At 45.8% G+C, this 18,409-nt stretch overlaps 1 protein-coding gene and 1 long non-coding RNA gene across 2 annotated transcripts; both read left to right on the forward strand.

Moving 5' to 3' along the window:
• Positions 1 to 299: 299 nt before the first annotated feature.
• On the forward strand, positions 300 to 3,046 carry MEX3B (mex-3 RNA binding family member B). Its single transcript, XM_026045735.1, has 2 exons — positions 300 to 805; positions 1,627 to 3,046. The coding sequence occupies exons 1-2, from the start codon at positions 544 to 546 to the stop codon at positions 3,039 to 3,041; spliced, it is 1,677 nt and encodes a 558-aa protein (XP_025901520.1). The 5' UTR covers positions 300 to 543; the 3' UTR covers positions 3,042 to 3,046.
• A 6,254-nt stretch (positions 3,047 to 9,300) lies between these two features.
• Positions 9,301 to 17,565, forward strand: LOC112952881. Its single transcript, XR_003250483.1, has 5 exons — positions 9,301 to 9,386; positions 10,516 to 10,694; positions 11,941 to 12,125; positions 14,474 to 14,566; positions 14,900 to 17,565. It is a non-coding gene; the product is annotated as an uncharacterized LOC112952881 (long non-coding RNA).
• The last annotated feature ends 844 nt before the right edge of the window (positions 17,566 to 18,409 follow it).

An 18,409-nucleotide genomic window follows, 5' to 3' on the forward strand; every position in this document is an offset into this window, starting at 1 on the left:
GCGCGGCCGCCGCTTACGCTGCGGCGCCCGGCGCGCCCCCGCCCGCCCTCCTCCCTCCGTGCCCGCCTCTCCAGAGCCGTCTGGCTGCAGCGGTGCCTCAGACAGAGGAGGGGAGAGGAGGAAAAAACGCTGAGTGAGTGGAGTGGAGCCTGGGAGGGGCTCCTTAAAGAAACGCTGCCGTCGCTTGGCATTGTGGCCGGCGAGGAACTCAAGGGGGGGAAGGCATCGGAGCTCCTCGCGCTCTGCTCTTCCCACCCCCCCACCCCACCCCCAGCCAAAAGAAAAAAAAAGAAAAAAAAAAAGCCTTGGGGGGGGAGTCGTGGGGGGGTCCTGCAAACATCTTATAAACCGGATTGCACTGAGAGGAGAAAAAAAAAAGATACAAAATATACAAGCAAAAGGCAACAGATCCCCGGTCTCCAGCAGTCGCCCACCCTCCCTTTTCCTTCTCTCCTGCTGGCCATCTGCCTCGCGTTTTCCTTTGTGTCTGAGCCTTTACTACTGAGCCGAGTGCAGGAGGAGGGTGCACCACACACGGGGACTATGCCCAGCTCGCTTTTTGCAGACATGGAGAGGAACGGGAGCGGCGGCGGCGGCGGCGGTGGTGGTGGTGGTGGAGGGGGAGAGACCCTGGATGACCAAAGAGCCCTTCAGATCGCCCTGGATCAGCTCTCCCTGCTGGGGCTGGACAACGACGAGACGGGCTCCATTTACGACAGCGAGCCGCGGAAAAAGAGCGTGAACATGACCGAGTGCGTGCCGGTGCCCAGCTCGGAGCACGTCGCGGAGATAGTGGGGAGACAAGGTGGGTGCTGCATGCGAGTGTGCGCGGAGCGCTGCCGGCCGCGCGGCTCGCCGCGTCCCGGCCGTGCCCGCCGCGCCAGCGCGGGCTGCCCAGACAAAGGGAGCGGGCGCCGGATGCGCCTCCAGCTGCCGCCCAGACCCTCAAGGAGAGGAGAGAAAATCGCTCCGTTCCTCTGCCCTCCGCAGTTAGATTTGCAAGAGGAATTGGGGGGGAAACGGGAGCTTCGGTGGTTTTTCGGGTTTTTTTTTCCCCCCTGAAGTTAGAAAACGAGGATCGTTTTTGAGGAAGAGAAATGGAGTGGGGAAGTGGAACAATGGGATTGGAATAAAGCATCCGCACTGGGGAATGTGGCTCATTCAGTGCAGCCGCCGCTTCTCACCTTAAGAACTGATTTTATTTTTCCAAAAGGAAAGCACTGAGCAGGAATGTGGATTGGCGAGTGTGCTGTTTCGTACGGGTTGCCGCATTTTATTTTATTTTTCTGGTTGTCCCGTTTTATGGTAYGCTTTTTTTCTTTTTTTCCCCCCGTCTGTTGTCGTTCCTCAGAGCGGCACGTTGGTAGTTTGGGGTCAGTTGCATGGCAGATGTGTCGCTGGCCACTTGCGATGCCTTTGGGCGTGTGCCAGGGCTGTGGGCTGACATTGCTGTACACTGGGGCTGCTGGACCAGAAGCCAGCGACTACCTGGGGTAGGGGACAATATGCTTGGGGTGGGTGTGTTTCTACCCCCCCATCCTTTCCTGCACCCAAATAATGGGTTGTAACCGGTTCTCTCCCCCATCCCCTCTCCCTTGCCTTCCATCTCCTGCATCTCCTTCCCAGGTTGTAAAATCAAAGCTCTGCGGGCAAAGACCAACACCTACATCAAGACCCCGGTTCGCGGGGAGGAGCCGCTCTTTGTTGTGACGGGGAGAAAGGAAGATGTGGCCATGGCCCGCAGGGAGATCATCTCTGCRGCCGAGCACTTCTCCATGATCCGAGCCTCACGGAATAAGAACACAGCCCTCAACGGCACCGTCCCCGGCCCCCCAAACTTGCCTGGCCAAACCACCATCCAGGTGCGGGTGCCTTATCGCGTGGTGGGCTTGGTCGTGGGGCCCAAAGGGGCCACAATCAAGCGCATCCAGCAGCAGACGCACACCTACATTGTGACCCCGAGCCGGGACAAGGAGCCTGTCTTCGAGGTGACGGGCATGCCAGAGAATGTGGACCGTGCCCGGGAGGAGATCGAGGCGCACATCGCCATGCGCACGGGCGGCATCATCGAGCTCACGGACGAGAACGACTTCCACGCCAATGGCACGGATGTGGGCTTCGAGCTGAACGGCACGGGCAGCCTCTGGAGCAAGCCCACGCCGCCCAGCATCACCCCCACCCCAGGCCGCAAGCCCTTCTGCAACTACCGCAACGACAGCTCCAGCTCGCTGGGCAGCGCCTCCACTGACTCTTACTTCGGGGGTGGCACGGCCGGGAGCAGCGCCGCCCGCCTGGCTGACTACAGCCCCCCGAGCCCGGCGCTGAGCTTCACCCACAACGGCAACAACAACAACAACAGCGCCAACGGCTACGTGTACGGTGGCGGCGGCGGGGACGTGCTCTCCTCGCCGGACTGCTGCTCCGAGCTGCCCTTCGACTCGCCGCCGGGCTTCGACCTGGCCCCCGCCCCGCCGCCGGGGGCCGCCCTCCTGTGGCCGCAGTTCGAGCGCGGCCCCGCCGCGCCGCCCTCGCCCGCGCCCTCGCCCGCCGCCGCCGCCTTCCCGGGCGCGGCGCCCGCCAATGCCAACCTCGCGCTGCTCGTGAGCGGCCCGAGGCGGGGCGGCGACCCCCCACCCCCCGCGCGCCTCTCCCCGCCCCTGCACGGCAGCGCCGCGGGGTCCGAGCACCCGCTGGCGCGGCGGGTGCGCAGCGACCCCGGCGGCCGCCTGCTCGCCGCGCCCTACCCGCTCTACGCCAACGGGCTGGGCTCGCACCTGCCGGGGCTGCCCTCCGACTCGTCGGCCTCCTCGTCCTCCTCGTCCAGCTCGTCGTCCAGCTCGTCGTGCTCGTCGTCCGGCGTGCGGCGGAAGGGCAGCCGCGACTGCTCCGTGTGCTTCGAGAGCGAGGTGATCGCGGCGCTCGTGCCCTGCGGCCACAACCTCTTCTGCATGGAGTGCGCCAACCGCATCTGCGAGAAGACGGAGCCGCAGTGCCCCGTGTGCCACAGCGCCGTCACGCAGGCCATCCGCATCTTCTCCTGAGGCGCCGCCGCCGCGCCCGCCCGCGCCGGGGCGGCGGCGGCGGCCGTTGGGGCGGTTGGGACCGTTGGGCCGCGGCCGTTAGGAGCGTTGGGCCGCGGCCACGGGTGGGCAGGGGGGTGGTGGTGACCTGGGTGCATGCTATACATAATAACGGGCGACTCCATTCTAGTGCTAGGCTAGTTTTTACACTGTACTTTATAAACGAAGCTTCCAAAACTCCCTCTTTTTTTTTTATATATAACAAAAAAAAAAAAAATAATTGAAAGTAGAAGATGCTTATGATGATGACAATGGTGTGTGGACTGTTAGTAAAACGTGCTGGTAGTTCCTAGGATGCTTATTACGAAACTATTAAATATGGGTGGATACTTTTCTGAATGTTCTTGAAAGGGCAAGAAGTTCCTGTGAAAACCATGATACTGCAGCTTTATCAAAGTTAAAAGAAAAAAAAAAAACTGTAACATATCTCTTATATATATTAAAAACGTTTAAAGGTTTTAAAGATAAATTGCATTAATACAGATTGAAGTATTTTATTCTTTTTTGACTTGAAAAATTATATTTCATATTGCAAAGATGTTTACAAGTATTTTAATTTAAGTTCAGTGAACTTTTTGTAGCTGGGTTAAATCTTTTTTATTTTAGTATGGCCTTATGGCAAAGAACACTGTATTATTTTAATATCACACAATTGTGAACGGAACTACAAACCATAAAATGTGTAATGCTTTGAACAGTATTCTGTTGGGATGGAGATTTTATAGGTTCAGAAAAAAAAATCTTTTAAATCTGCTTCACCCAGCATATTTTCTATTCAGTGATATAAAGCATATTTTATTCTATATTATTACAAAAAATGGAAATGTATAAACATATGTCAAAAGGAACTGTTGAAGCTTTCTAACATTTGTATAAATAGAATTCAGTGGAAATTACAAAAAATTCTGTTGCACCACTATAGTTTTAGTATTTCTATTTTAATACATTTGTTTACCACTTGTTTATGTATATGTAGGTGACGTTACTTGAGCTTAAATGTACTTTACTGAGCAAAGTTTAAAAACAAAGTATATTTTATTTTATGATAAAGGGCCTTTAACCTCATGGTCAAATACTAATATTATATTTGCTGAGACAAGATTTGAAATTGTATCAAGAGTTTTATTTTTCTGACATTTAAAGTTCTACATAATAAAAGTAAAACTTAAGTAATGGTGCTACTTCATGTTTTTTTAAGTATTTCTATATAAATAAAATATTACAGAAAAAAAATGCTTTGTGTGCTGATTTGGCTTGATGTGCTGGGAGTTTTGTTTGTCATTTTACATCCCTGCTTTTAACACTGAGACATTTTGTATGTTTAAGTTATGTCATGCTAATGTTGCTGGAATTCTTCTCTTTGTGAGGGCTTCCAGAATGATCCTTCCAATGGCAATACCTGGTAACACTTTTTTTTCCCCCTTTCTTTTCCTTTTTCCTTTCCTTTTTTTTTTTTTTTTTTTTTTTTTTTTTTTTAATGTGGAACAACTCGTGGGCTGTTCCACAGATTAAAAATAGTGATTTTCTGTGTAAAAATTTTACAGTTGTGAAAAATATGTGGTTTTGCATTGATTGCTGTGTTTAGCAAATGAAAGCATGTAGAAGGAAAAAAAAAAGAGCAACTTTGTTGTATTTCTGACCTAAAAACAAGTAGCGTGGGAGGTTCCTTTGTTATAACACTGACAAAGAGCTGAGTCCTGCACTGCCTGCTCAGCTTGTGTGGTTTTGGAAGGAGATCCTAAACTTAAGTGTTTTCTAGAGCAGGACAAGGGCTTTAGTATCTTTCCTGAGTTCTTGCAATTGCTTCCTGGTATTTGGCAGTTGTGGAGTGGATAATTGGTGTTGACAAGCTTATTTGAATAAAAAATGTACTGCTGTGTAAAGCTTGTTTGCTTTTGATGATGCCCGCAACGGGGTGAAGGAAGTCGACGAGCTCTCTGGCTGAGGAATCGCAGTCCTACCTGGCACCCGCTGCAGGGGTTTTGTTGCTGAGCGGAGCGGCCGTGTTTAAATGGGCTCACTGGCTACAGCACGTCGGCGCATTTGAGAAGGGAGCTGCGGATCATCTGAAGTGTGTGTGTCGGGATAYGCCAGGGCACCTTCCAGCAGGCCAGCGAGCACAACGGAGCAAGCCGGACCGTGCCGTGCGTTCCGTGTGTTTCACGCCGTGCTCGAGGGTGTGTGTCGGGGCTGCCGGGCTCCGCTCGGCTCTTTTATGGAATCCGGAGCTGCTGGTTGGGTGGGAAGGGGGAGGAGGGAAGATGCGGCAGAGGATGATGGGATCTCTTTGTTTGATTTGATTTGATTTTTGCTTCTTTCATTTAACTGTGATTGTGCTATCATCTGATTTATGGAGTTACARTCCCTCACTGTCTAGGGAAGTGTGTCATTTCAGATGGTGAAAAAAGCAGCGCGGTGCAAAAGAGTCTAGGGGGAGGCAGAGACAATGTGCTTCCATACAAATGGGTATGGAGATGGAAAAAAAAACCCTTGGCAAAATGGGTTGCTTTAAAGGCATCAGGAAGTTTAAGTCCAAGTGTATATTTTCTTAATGATGGGTGTACTCAAAATGCGTCAATCAATTTTGTGTTTCAGCATAAACATCCTGTGCTAACGTCTGGGAAAAGTTGTGAAAATGGCTATAAATAAAAAGGTGAATTTGATAGCTTTGCTTAATCTTGCAAGCCTAGTGAAACCAAAAGGTAAATAGGGAGAGCAAGCAGTGAAAACTAAATTCTTTCCTATCTTTTTTTCCCTTAGCACACAATACTCCGGGGCTCAGGGGTGTTAGCAAGCGTGGTACAGAAGACTGTAACCAGCCATTGTGCTTTTAATGAGCAGCAGTGGTGCAGCAGGTCATCAAAGGCCCCGCTGACCTTGGCAGCGTGACAGGGGCCTTGTTCAGCACTGCTTCACTCCAGCCGCTCCTCTCTGCACTTCATTAAACATAACCGGGCTCCTAGGCCGCACTCGTCTTGGAGGACGTGTGGTTTTCCCCWTCAGACTGTGGTGAGGGCACAGGAGCCGCCGCTCTGCTCGCGCTGAGCCCCGTCTCGGCAGCTCTCCCTGCGTGTGCACATCGCCTCCAGGAGGGACCACGGCCCCTCCGGCCTCCTGCGGGGCCTTACAAAAACCACTTGTGTTCATGCCTCTTGGACGCTCCTTTCGGCTGCACCGGGCCTGCTCCGGATTACTTGTGCTTTGGCAGCTGATGATCCAGAAAGTGCCGTTAGTCCTGGCTTAGTGTCTGTGTGTTGGCAGCTGCGGGACGGGCCTTTCCCGCACGGTGTGGCAGCGAGGGCAGCGGCTTCCACGCGACATGGCCTCGCACACCCAATGTGCTCCCCGTGGCAGCACCTAAACCCTGCTGGCTCTTGCTGGCCGAGCTCGAGGCAGAGGGAGCGGTTGTGTGGGGAGCGACACGGGGGCTACCTGCGGGTGCTGCCCCCGGGGCCGCATCCGGGCCCAGATTGATGCCGCGGGTCAGGCCAGCAGCGGGCAGCGGCTATAAATCAGCGCAGAATTTGTCCCCGGGTTTGGGGCCATATGGTGTGTGTGAGATGCCCGCGCTGAAGGAGAATAAAGGCCTGTGTTTGGCCTGGGGAGATTTCAAAGCCTGAGAAAGGGGCAAAGTTCAATCTGTAATTGAGTGCTTTGAAATATATATATGTATATGGCCAATGTTTATCTTCCAGAACAAAGATCGCTCTGTTTTCCAAATGTTTGTGTGATGGTGCGGAGAATTGTACGAAGGAGTCGCGACCGCGAGAGGTTCCTCTGAAATCTGTGGCAGGGCCCGTGGGGGTAAACGCTGCCCGGGCTGAGCACAGGCTGCAGGGGCGGCCCTTAACTCTCAGCCGCTTTCATGGCAGAATCAGTGAAAACTTAAATGTTTTGTGCGTTTTCCTTGTAAAAGTATATGCATGGTTCACATAATTAGCTCAAAAACAAAAAAGATAAAGAAAAGATGCAGTTATATTTGTAATAATTATTATATACAAAATCCTGAGCTTAATTATTCCTCTGTCTATATCTTGTACTGTGTAGAATTTGCATAACAATGGAGACATCAAAGCTAAAGCATTTGGTAAAAGAAAGGTCTTTCTGCTATGTTTTTTTGTTGCCAGACAAATTAGAACCATCAGTTCAACCTAAATTTATTCTTTAGATTTTTTTTTTTTTCTGCAAATCAGTTGAAATGGGAATTAAAAGCAAACTTTAAAGCTAGTAGTAAGGAATTAGCACGGTCAGGTATTCACACTGGACTGCCTGTTTGATGTTTCTTACTTCTCTCTTCCTGCCCCCTCTCCCTTCCCCTCATTTTCCATGTCTCACCATTTTGGAAATCCAGGTTTACGCTTTTGCTGTCCTTGAAGTGAATGGGAATTCTGCCACTGATAATACTGGCAAGAGAACGCAAGTGAGTATGCCTTTTAATTGATCATGTATTTGGAGGAAAAAGTCATTATTCACTCTGCCCCTGCTTATTAGTCTTTCCTGCGCTCATTGTCTTTCTAAGAGAGATAATGAAATTAAATTAGAGAGCATGGGCTCCTTTACATCCAAAGGAGGAAAGGGATATGTGAATCTGAATAATCACTTAGGTTCTGATTTACTGTTTTTATGACAGTCTACCTGGCAAATGCGAGAGGTGTGCGGGCAGATAAGCGCTCCAGGCATCCTGCAGGGTCCTTCACGGGAGACACTCACAGCTCGGTCATTCTGGCCCCTTTGAATGCGTGTGAGTGCAATGCAGGCTCAGGGTCTGCTCAAACCCCGCCAGGAAAATAGGGATTAGAAAGTTGTACATTTTTCATTATTTTGATATTAATTAAAAAATCACTGAAATACCTGAAAATGTTTTATTGTAGTTTTATTACTTTACATTGCTTTAATGAGCTTTTCTTAGTTATGTAGAATAATTTAATAGCATCTAATTTCTAAGTTTGATTAAACATTTAAAAGCTGATTCTGKCCGAGTTTTAGTGAATTATCACAATGTTGAAGGATAAGGACTGAAAACACCTAAACGTTTGGCATGGGTATCATTCTTTACCTGAACGTTGTCAGCACATATACAGCTTGAGCAACTATGATTACGACATATGACTGTGGTTATAAGAAGGTTTACATGTTCAGTGTGGGGAATATGATGTAGCCCTGATCTGAGCTGTTTTGGCAAACGGCCTCTTTTGTGTCACGCTGATTGTGGCATAGCAGGATCAGGGCTACAGCAACTGCCCACGCTGCTTCTGGACTGCTCTGTGCTGAAGCTTGGTCCCCAGGAAACCCACAGCAGGAGTCCCACTTKCTCAGGGTTTGATTCTCCATAGAAAAGAAATGCTGGTAAATCAGGTTTATTTGCATATAAAATCTAATCCAAGGCACTTTGGTAGCAAAGTGATTGTTGCATCTTTTTCAGCAAGTTATAGCTCTTCATTGGTAAGCAGATTATTGGGGAAAAACAAAGAAAAAAACCCCAGACAGTTAAATACATTCATATTAAATGTATCTTATGCCTGTACCACTACAAACAWGATTGATCAGCTGGCTGCAGAAATTTGAAGACTTGCAATATTTCTCCCAGAGAAGTGGCCTTGTTAGTTTGAAATGGAGTAGAAAAGGAGATTTTCCACTTGTGATGGAGCTAAAATACACCAAAGTGCTTTTTCCTCTTATGCACAAGAGCTCTTCTCCCTTTCATATCTGGTGGAATTGGGTGGCCCACTTTGCATTAGTGTGAATGGCAATTGCCTTTGTAAATCTGGCTGTTGGGAATGGGTGAATAGTCCCTTGTCTCCTAGCTTGTCCTTTGTCTTTATGTTGCACTCACTTTTAACCTCTACAGAAAAGCCTTAATTTAAACGCGAGGAAACAGCAGCAATGCTCAAGTTCATCATACAGCTAGTGGCAGGTTTTATTCAACTTCAATGTTCTTTATATTTTGATGGGTGCACTAAACAATGGGAGCTATTTTAATCAAAAGAAAATTTCAACAAGAGCGTGACCTAGAAATAATGTTTTTGATGGAGTCGCCAAAGTTTCCGTTACACATTTGGAAATTATTTCCACCATTCAGCTGCAAAGGGCAAGTAAATCATACTACTTTACGGGTTAGACAAATGGAGTGCTTTTCAGGATCTTAGTTCTGCCACTGACTCATTGAATCATCTCAGTTAATTAATCTCACCTTTTATGTGCTTCAGCATTTCCATCTGTGAATGAACTAATGGCACCTACTTAAAGGCAGCATTGGGAAGATTACTTAATTGACACTACTGAAGCATCCTGAGGTGGAAGCCTGGTGTAAGTATAAAATTTTATTGCTGATACTTCCTAATTAATCAGTTCACAGTAGCCAGCATGTGGTAATCATAATGGTCTAGAGCAAACAAACACAGAGCTGGAAATCATATAAATCTGTGAGTTTTCTGAAGTTCTGTTTTCACGGGCTATCTGAATAGGCTTGTACCCTGRGGAGAGCAGACACTGACGTTATCCTTGAATCCTGTTTCCTGCTGTGGCTCTTACTGGTGTGGGGTCCTTGGCTTTTTAGTGAGCTGCATGTAARGAGAAATATGTGATCATAGTATTAAACACACAGGCATGATAGGCCTTGGTGCAGATATAGGAAAGCAGCTTTGGCTAAAAAAAATCTTGCCTCTACTGGTGTATAATCACTTATTATTTACAATTTAATGTCCTATGTTTTTGATAGAGATGAAAATGCTAATAAGAAGCACATACTATTGATGGAGTAACAGTTGTGCATGTGACTGGGTGTTACTGAGCAGAACTTTTCCTAGATGACAGGACAGGAGGAGTCTTTTYTTGCATCATAAATAACTGGAAGGCAATGGATGTTGTGAAACTGTTTGTTACTTATATGGCTAATAACATAACACTCTTACTGCAGACTCGGGTCTGTCCTGTTTGCATAACGAGATGGCTGCAGCTATGCAAGTCCTGGACYACATAATTCAAAATAGCTGGAAACAGTGGAATTTGAAAGAGCCTTGTTGTAACTAAATAATATGAAATTTTATATGAATAATAACTAAATAACTAAATAATATGAAATAAACCTAACTTTTTGCAGTGTTGAATGCCCAGCTGCCAGTGTGGTGGGTGTAGTTGCTTGGTGTATAATGTTCCAGAGACCAATCCCATTCCTAAAGGACTCTTTCTTGTTGAAAGTTAGCCATAAGATATACTTAGAATTGTTAGAATTATTAGTTGGTGCACARATGTAGGAGGGAGGTTTGAAGCTTCACAAACATTGCACTTTCTCCTTATGTCATTTGGAAAAAAAGAAAAAAAAAACTCAATTACATACAATTATGAAACAACCTCATGCCTGACGCAGTTAAAGATGTTTTTCAGGCCACAAAAATGTRACTTTCTATGACTAATTTGAATTAAAAACCCTCTTCAGCAGAAAATGTCCTCAGCCTTTGGAATGGCACAGTTCTTAGAAAGCTGCTCCTTGGCTGAGCAGGAAGGCTCTTGGAGARAGGCCCTGCACAGCACCATGAATGAGAGGGACTTTGCACTTCCAGCCTGACATGAGCTCTACGTCCATCCTGCTCTGCGTGAAGAGACGGCTTCTGGAAGGTAGGGTTACCCCTCTGCACAACTAAAAAGTAATTAAAAGTAGGGTTTCCTTTTTCTCTATTGGTGTTTCTCTGTTATATGGCTGCACTTTCTTTTCCCCACTGGTGATTTTTAAGAAAAATGACCCTTTTGTCACCACGCTGGCTTAGCAGTGAAGTTGTCTGTTGATAATAACGGGCTTCACTTCTTCCCCAGCTACGTGGTAGTCACACAGTCAAAGAATGGCCCATCCAAAACAAGGGTATGCTCAAAGCCTCATCCACTGGTGGTGTTCCCATAAGCCTAATTATATGACTTCTGGGTCGGACGATGTCTCATTGTGTGGCCCTTGGCAGCTCTGGGATGCCTAATGCCGCATGAATGTCTAATGCGGAGTTTGATGGCTATGACCGAGGCTGTCGTTCCACGGTGGAATTGAAAATATCCGTGTAGTTTCCATAGAAAACCAGGTCAATGGTGCTTCCATAAAGCTCTAGCCCCAGGGACAGCCAGGGGTTGTTCAGTGCCTGTACAAATCCATGCAGGGAGAGTAGTTTATGGTGCGTTTCTCATTCAGGTAAATGACAATTAAGGAGTCGGATTGATTTAGTCTTTAGTGACCTATTTCAGAATCTGTCCCATGACATTAGTGCACTCATTTATTGCAAGCATCACCCCTCATCCATTTATGCCTCTCTTTTATCCTATTTTGCACATTTAAGAACACTTACAAGGCCTCTTCCACACACTGTAAGCACAAGGCACATGCTTTTGTATGGGTGGGTTTTAAAAAAAAGCCACTTTATGTTTTCTTTGATTGTAAAATTTTAGGGAGAATTATCATATCTTTATGACACGTCTTATAAAATCTCGCTTTTTTTACAGGCAAAAGCAAGGTATGAATGTAAAAGGGAATGTGTTGTAGATAAAGGCTGCACTACTCATGTTCATTTCMAAGTAGAATGTATAACTAATTACATTTTAATTAAATCTCTTAACATCAACAGCTGTTTTTAAGGGATCTTTCTAAGCTACATTTATTTTTAGTATTGTTTAAGATCCTCTTTCTTTGCATGCATCTCTCTTCATACATTATTGCCTTTTAAAAAGTTTCTCCTCTTTTAAAGTATCATCTGCTGCTGGTATATATTAAAGACTAAGCTCTGGCAAAATTAGGTTTTTTTAAGTCACTGGCTGTTGTATTGCTAAGTAGAGAGTAAAAAGACATGAAACCACCAAAATACCATTTGCTCTCTCTTTCTTTCAGAAACCAAAAGTTCCAATTCCCAACCCCGTGTTGCAGAGGGCAGTTTTCAGTTGGTGTTGGTTTATGTTTTATGTCTYTTATCCCTTCTCTGACAAGAGTGCTGCTAATCACAGTGAGAGCACAACTCTCTCCTCAGGTTGAACGAGCCACACTGATTTAATCCTTCTTTCCCTACATCAGCAGCAGTGAGTATCCTTTATTTAACTTGCAGAAAGAAAAATATCCGATCATTTTTAATGGGATGGGTGGTGGGAGGAGTCCAGTTTAGGGCTTTGAATATTAGGCCTCTTCAATGGCACTTGGGCACAATTGGGTTGGTCTGTAAAGCTTCAGATGTCCCTACAGCTTCTTGGGGTTGCCTGTTGGTCTGTTTGTTTCCAGTCTGGAATTTGTAAGGAAGGGAATGCTCTACAGGCAACAAAAAAAAAAAAAAAAACAGTAATCATGAGAGTTCTGTGTCGGTTTTGGGAGGTGCTTATACTATAATTGGAATGGCAATTTATTTCCTAAAATTGCATAAACGGTAAATACCAGTTCATCACCTCTTTCATGAAACTAGCCAAGAAGCTCAGAAAGACTTGCTGATGGAGGCTAATATCATTTTCCTGCCATTATATCAATTATTATAGCAATTCTGAAAAACCTGTGAAGCTTCCAATTGAGATCTACTAAAGGGTGGTGTTTATGTCAGCCCTTAAAAGTACGAATAAGCCCGCAGAGGTGAATGGCTTTAACCCTGGTGTAACTCCCGAGATGCAAGGGGAATTATTGCYCAAGATTGATTTTACTCAGCCTTTGCTGTAAAACCAAGGCGTTGAATAGTGCAAGGTTTGTAATTCTCTCATGCATACTTATTTTTCACTGCTAAATGAACTTCTGAGAGCAGAGCTGAACTGTTGTGCTTACTGGGAAGTCTCTTTTCTGTGCTTTTAAGTGCACTGGACCTAATTTTGATCTTGGACAAGTGTAAATCACAACATCAGTGACATCACTGTAATTGCATGGATGTAAAGTCAATGTATATGAGAGAATATCTGTCTTCTTCAGTCACATTCCTTGGAGGGAAGTGACTCTGACTAGCTTAACTCAGGGTCTTGAATAGTATTTTTGATAAGATTCAGCTTTCTCTACAATAAAAACGTCTTTTATTTCAATAGTGTAAAGCAATCAGAAATACTAATGTGTGTGACGAAGGCCAAAGCTTTGTCTGCTCTTGATGGATGGATCAGCCATCCTTGCAGCAGCAGACAACGCAGACTGGTTTAATGAATTGATGGGGTATCTGAGCCAAAAAAAAAGATCCTTGGGACACCTGCAAGCATTTCTGAGCATTTCACCCCAAGGCGAGGGAAGGGACATAAGTTGGGGGGAGTCTTGTGGGACATGAATAGGACAGGGAGTTAAAGTTTGGCTTGCAGCTGTGCTTTGTGATGCGGCAAAAGGACTAGATCTCTGCTCTCAATTTAGTCATTTATTGAATAAGGGCTTGGCACAGTCTTGGCCAAGACTGTGTGATAAGTCAATTTAGATTTTTCTAAAAAGCTTAAAACTTGAGATTAGAGATCATAATAGAAATATGAAGCATCCGGTAAAGTGCTGGCAAATTAGCAGGCATGGTTAATCCCTCATGTCCAGCAATAATTGGATGGTAGGAGAGGGGGAAAAAAATGTGCCTGTAAGGAGCACAAAGCAGCTGGACTGACAGTGGCCGCAGCGAAAGGCGGCACTTTGATTTGTTAGACTCAGAGCTTTGCTTAATGTGTTACTTGCTTCTTGTTAGAGCTGATTGAATTGCATAAAACCGARTTCTAGTAACTAAACAGCTACAGAGCATCGTATCAGGAACCGTACCAATCACTCCAGGCTTTACTGATATCAACGGCACATGCCACACACCGACATTCATGGCATACTAAATACTCTTCTATATGTCCAGAAAAGTGCATGACAATTTGTGCAAGATGAGCATCTTTCATGCTGGGTTATTGAGAAGCTGAGTTGTTTGTGTTATTTTTAATAATATTTACTGGTAGGCTCCGTGCATTGACTTTCAGGCATAGCGTCACAGTGAATTACCATTCCTATCAGACAGCAATTGCAAAATGCATCTTTTTTTTTCCTGTCTTCACAGGTAACCTTCTCTTTAGCAGAGACCCACGTAGACTGCTCCTGTATTTTTCATGTGACCTCTCTCTTACCTTTCATCTCTCTTGTCATCCCAGTTTACAGACAAGTGCAGCAGATGAATTGTGAAGAGAGACAGTGAGGGTTTGATCTGGTGCACCGAAGCACACAGGATTTTGAAAGACCTGGTGAATCTTGAGCTACCTGACTCAACATGATTTGTTACTGACCTCAGTGAATCCAGGACTTGACTTTGCTGTATGTTTGCTGCCTGGGAGGCAGGCAGAGCTTTCTTTGCCTGTGTGATCACACATATGAGGCTTCATGGAGCAGCTGTAGTAGCAAGCAGCTCTGGGAATGTGTGTTGATTCCCATCAGAGACATGATTTTTTTTTTTCTTGTCGYGAAGGATTTTCAAGTTATCTGTACATGGTATCATGAAATGGAGGAGAACTTGTGCACTTTGAAGAAGCTTCTCCAGAATCTTCACCATCTCTCCTGCGTATGATGGACCATTATTTACATTCTTGTTTATCTCTTTTTCTCTCCTTTTTCTCCTTTCTTCTAGTTGGCATCTTTCTTTGGTTTTATGGGAAGAGGCAGGTTTTAGTTTCAATGTGATACTGGATTTTTGGTTCTACAGCAGAAAACTCTCTCTGCCTCATGTTACCTTATCTTTGCATTAGCCTTTGACAGGGCTCTTCTGCACTGATGCACTTATTAAAGGTTTAGTTATTTATTCATTTCCTCTTCACTATCTTTAGGTGTACGGTTGGACTTCAAAAAGATCAGTCATGTTTTTTTCATGCTGCCTTTTTTTGTTCTCTCTTGTCAGGATTGAAAACCATGGTGGTGGTACAGAACCGTGTTCTGAAAGGTGACAGGCTGTCCCTACCCTTGGTCCAGGAAAGACCCTGACAGGAGAGGACAATGTGCTGGCTCACTGCTGGAGAAGGAAACACACACTGGGATTGCTTGTCTTGGTTTCCATACTGAGGAGGAGCCTGGAAAAAGACACCTTCTAGTCCTAGAGGTGTCCATGGATGAAAGGATGGTTCACTTGCCTTCAGATTTCATTTTTGTACAAGATGTTAGCTCTAAAATTGCCTAAGAGAAAGGGAGATGATTTTACATGCCAGCTGGGAGAAACTGTCTCCAAGCTGCAGGTTGCTGCACCCGCTTTTGAAATGTTCTCATCCAAGACTGGAGATGTAAATAGCATTTTGCTGCAGTCCTCACAGACCATCCTGAGGGACCAGCAGGACAAAAGGGGTCAGAAATGTTTCTCCTCTTGCTGCATTGGATAAACAACTGGAAGAAGGCTATGAATTAGAGACTTCAATGGGAAACAGCAAATAACATCAGCGGAAAAAGGCCAAGCTACAGATAACTATGGGATACTGAACGTCCACAAGACAAGGAGTTAACTGAGCTTATTGAGCACACACATAGTAGAAACAAAAGACATAAAAGAAAACTAGGTGGAATAATGAGTGGAATCCAGCAGTTCCAGTAGCACAGTGAGGTGTGGTTTATTCCAGGAAACGAGCATTTGCAATCATCTGCTAATATCTATTTAGAAAACCATGTCTAAATTTTCTGAGTTCCAATAGTTTAATTTTGGGGGGACAAGCTGCTTTTATAAACCAGTCTGGACACACTCTTCTGCGTGCAAATGGGAAAAGGAGAAGCTTCCTCCAGAAGCACAAGTCTAATAGACATAGCAAAACAGCAAAAAATACAGGTGTGCACAGGGCTGTGCACAGAGCAGAGGAAAATATCAGGGAGAGTTGGAAAGGGCCTTTTATGGGAAACTCACTATGGTGGATTGACTGCAGCAGCCTCTAAAAGCTGTTTGGCTGTAGGAAGCATGGGCAAATTCCCTGTCAGATCAATCAACTCTTTGAAGTGCCCCAAAACAGGCACTTTCCATGCTATGATTTTTCATTTTTATTCTTTTACCAGAGGATTTTGTTAGACTCTAGGACTTGGAGGACTAGGATTTGGAGGAAATGGCTGTGAGGCAGCACCAGGGCCTGGCAAAGCTGCATTTTCACTAGTGCTGTCGTCATTAACAGGAGCTGTTCAGGATCTAGGTCATCACAAGGTAATATCAATTTGGTCTGAATTGGGAGGCCCTGCACAATCCCACTTCTGTCAAATTAGCCAGGGTGAATGATGCAAAGTTTATGCAACTTTGCATTTTCAGATGATCTTTATGCTTGCTGGGGGAGGATGGCTGCCAGGGAGCCAGACGGGCTTAGAAGCTGATCTGGCACAAAGGCTTTCAGGACACAGTTGCCCCATTAAACATTTTTAAACAAATTTGCAAAGGCAAAGTGAATTTGCATTGGCTCAGTACTTTTCATCCAGTGGTAATAACATTATGTAATACCATAAAATCAGATTTAGCATCTCCTCAAGTTGCCATTGCAGCTCCCTGAGATGCCGTTTTCCAGAGCACAGGCTGAAGAGCACAGCAGCTCAGCACTGCTGAGGAGCAGTGGTAGGCACTGCAAGTGCCAAGGAGGGGAAGGGACAGTTTCAAATTGTGCTTATGGTTGGAGAAAAGTGACTTTTTTTTTTTTTTTTAACGTATCTGAATACAAGTTAATTCTGTAAATGAAAACCGCAGATGTCTTTAGCACAACAAGCTAGATTAGATTGATGCCTGGGACTGTATTGCAGCTGGCTGAATTCTCCAGAACCAGTTGTTAAAACTCTCTGCTGGTTGCCACAGTGGCACTGAGGGCTCCCTCCCCCAGCTCTGCCCCCCTGGGTGCCTCCTCCCCAAAACTTGAGCTGGAAAAGGGGCTTCTCCACCTTCCTTTTCAGCCCTAATTGAGGTGTTGATATCATCACGTTTTGTTCTTGTCCTGCACCCTGTGACAAGGGGCATGTTGCTGCTCTGTGGGCATTGGATGGAAAGAAGTGGGGTAGTCTTGAATTTAGGGACTTCAAACTCTCTAGGGATGTGGCATCAATTAGAGCAGCTGTTTTGTAATCTTAACCTCTGCAGGGATTGAAGTGGCTTCATACAATCAATAAGTCTCTAATACTTCTTTTAAGTGCTTTTTTCCCCTCTCCTTTTAAACAAGTAAAAACTTTGCTGCTAACCAATGAGGTTTTCTGCTCATGCAGTTACACCGATGGCAGCAGACAGGTCCAAAGTTGGCCAGCGTCTTGCCATCTCTTAGCCTGTTCCTTAACACAGACTCGTTTTTCAGTTCTGACGAGCAGAAGCTGTTTGTCCTGGTATCGGTTTGACTTCACATCGCATAATTCCCTTCCTGAACAACGTGATGAAAGATGTATGAGAACAGGCAAGTGGTTCCTGTCTCTGCACAGCTACGCTGGGGTTACGCGCCACGTGTAGCGCTGCCGTGGCTGTAGCCCGGAGCGCTGCCAACGGGGAGTGAGGGCGCCGCTTGGAGCAGCGGGGGGAATGTTCCCCTGGCGAGGTGTGCACAGAACTTGCACTCTGGACAGCCCCAGAGCGCAGAGAGAAAGGACGTGTCCACCAGCCTGCCCGCGAGCTGCCTGCGAAGCACAGCAGCCCATGCTGGGGGTGAAGCAGCTGGAGTGGGGCTGTACACCAGGCTGCAGGCAAATCCCTCGTCCCTCACCATGTGCAGGGCTGCTGGAAAAGGAAACAGCATGGCTAAAACAAACAAACAAAAAAATTAACTTTCATTGCATTTCCCCAATGTTAATATAACATGTATTATGGGGTTTCTTTTCTGCATAATACAATTTGGAACAACTGGAGGGGCTAGAAATATGCTTACAAGGCTTGAAAACATCGTGTGTGACATGACTGTGGCTTTTCCCTACAGCATCTCCCTCTGTCAGTATGGATGTGACCTAGGGACAGAGCTGCACTTATCACACCTAGCTGCACCAYGGGCTGGGGCATCCCATGCAGACAGCCCTTATCCTAGAATTATTCCTGATGTGCTTCCCATATTGTTCATGCTTCGTTATTGATAGCAGCAATTGTGAACAGGTGGCTTCACAATCTCCTGGTCCTTTAGCTATGGTCAAATTGTTCTGTATGTGGATTAGTTAGAAGATATTTAGCATAAACTTTTTTTCCTAAAAACATTTAAAAAAAAAACAAAACAAAAACAAACAAAAAGATATAGAAAAGGAGTGAATGCAAAGAAGTTTCTCCTTATGGTTCCTCATGGAAAGGATTACCAGCTTCCTGTTTGTTGCAGGATTGATCTTGTTCACAGCGGTAAAAGGGAAGAAGACTGCAGAGAAGGCAACAGTCTGAGGGTATAAAGCCTTTTGGTCTTGCTTGGTTAGCTGCAAGTATGGGAGACTTTTTGGTGCCTCTTGC

Source organism: Nothoprocta perdicaria, unplaced genomic scaffold (genome assembly GCF_003342845.1).
Source record: "Nothoprocta perdicaria isolate Ctin4 unplaced genomic scaffold, notPer1 scaffold_41, whole genome shotgun sequence".
Lineage (NCBI taxonomy): Eukaryota > Metazoa > Chordata > Aves > Tinamiformes > Tinamidae > Nothoprocta > Nothoprocta perdicaria.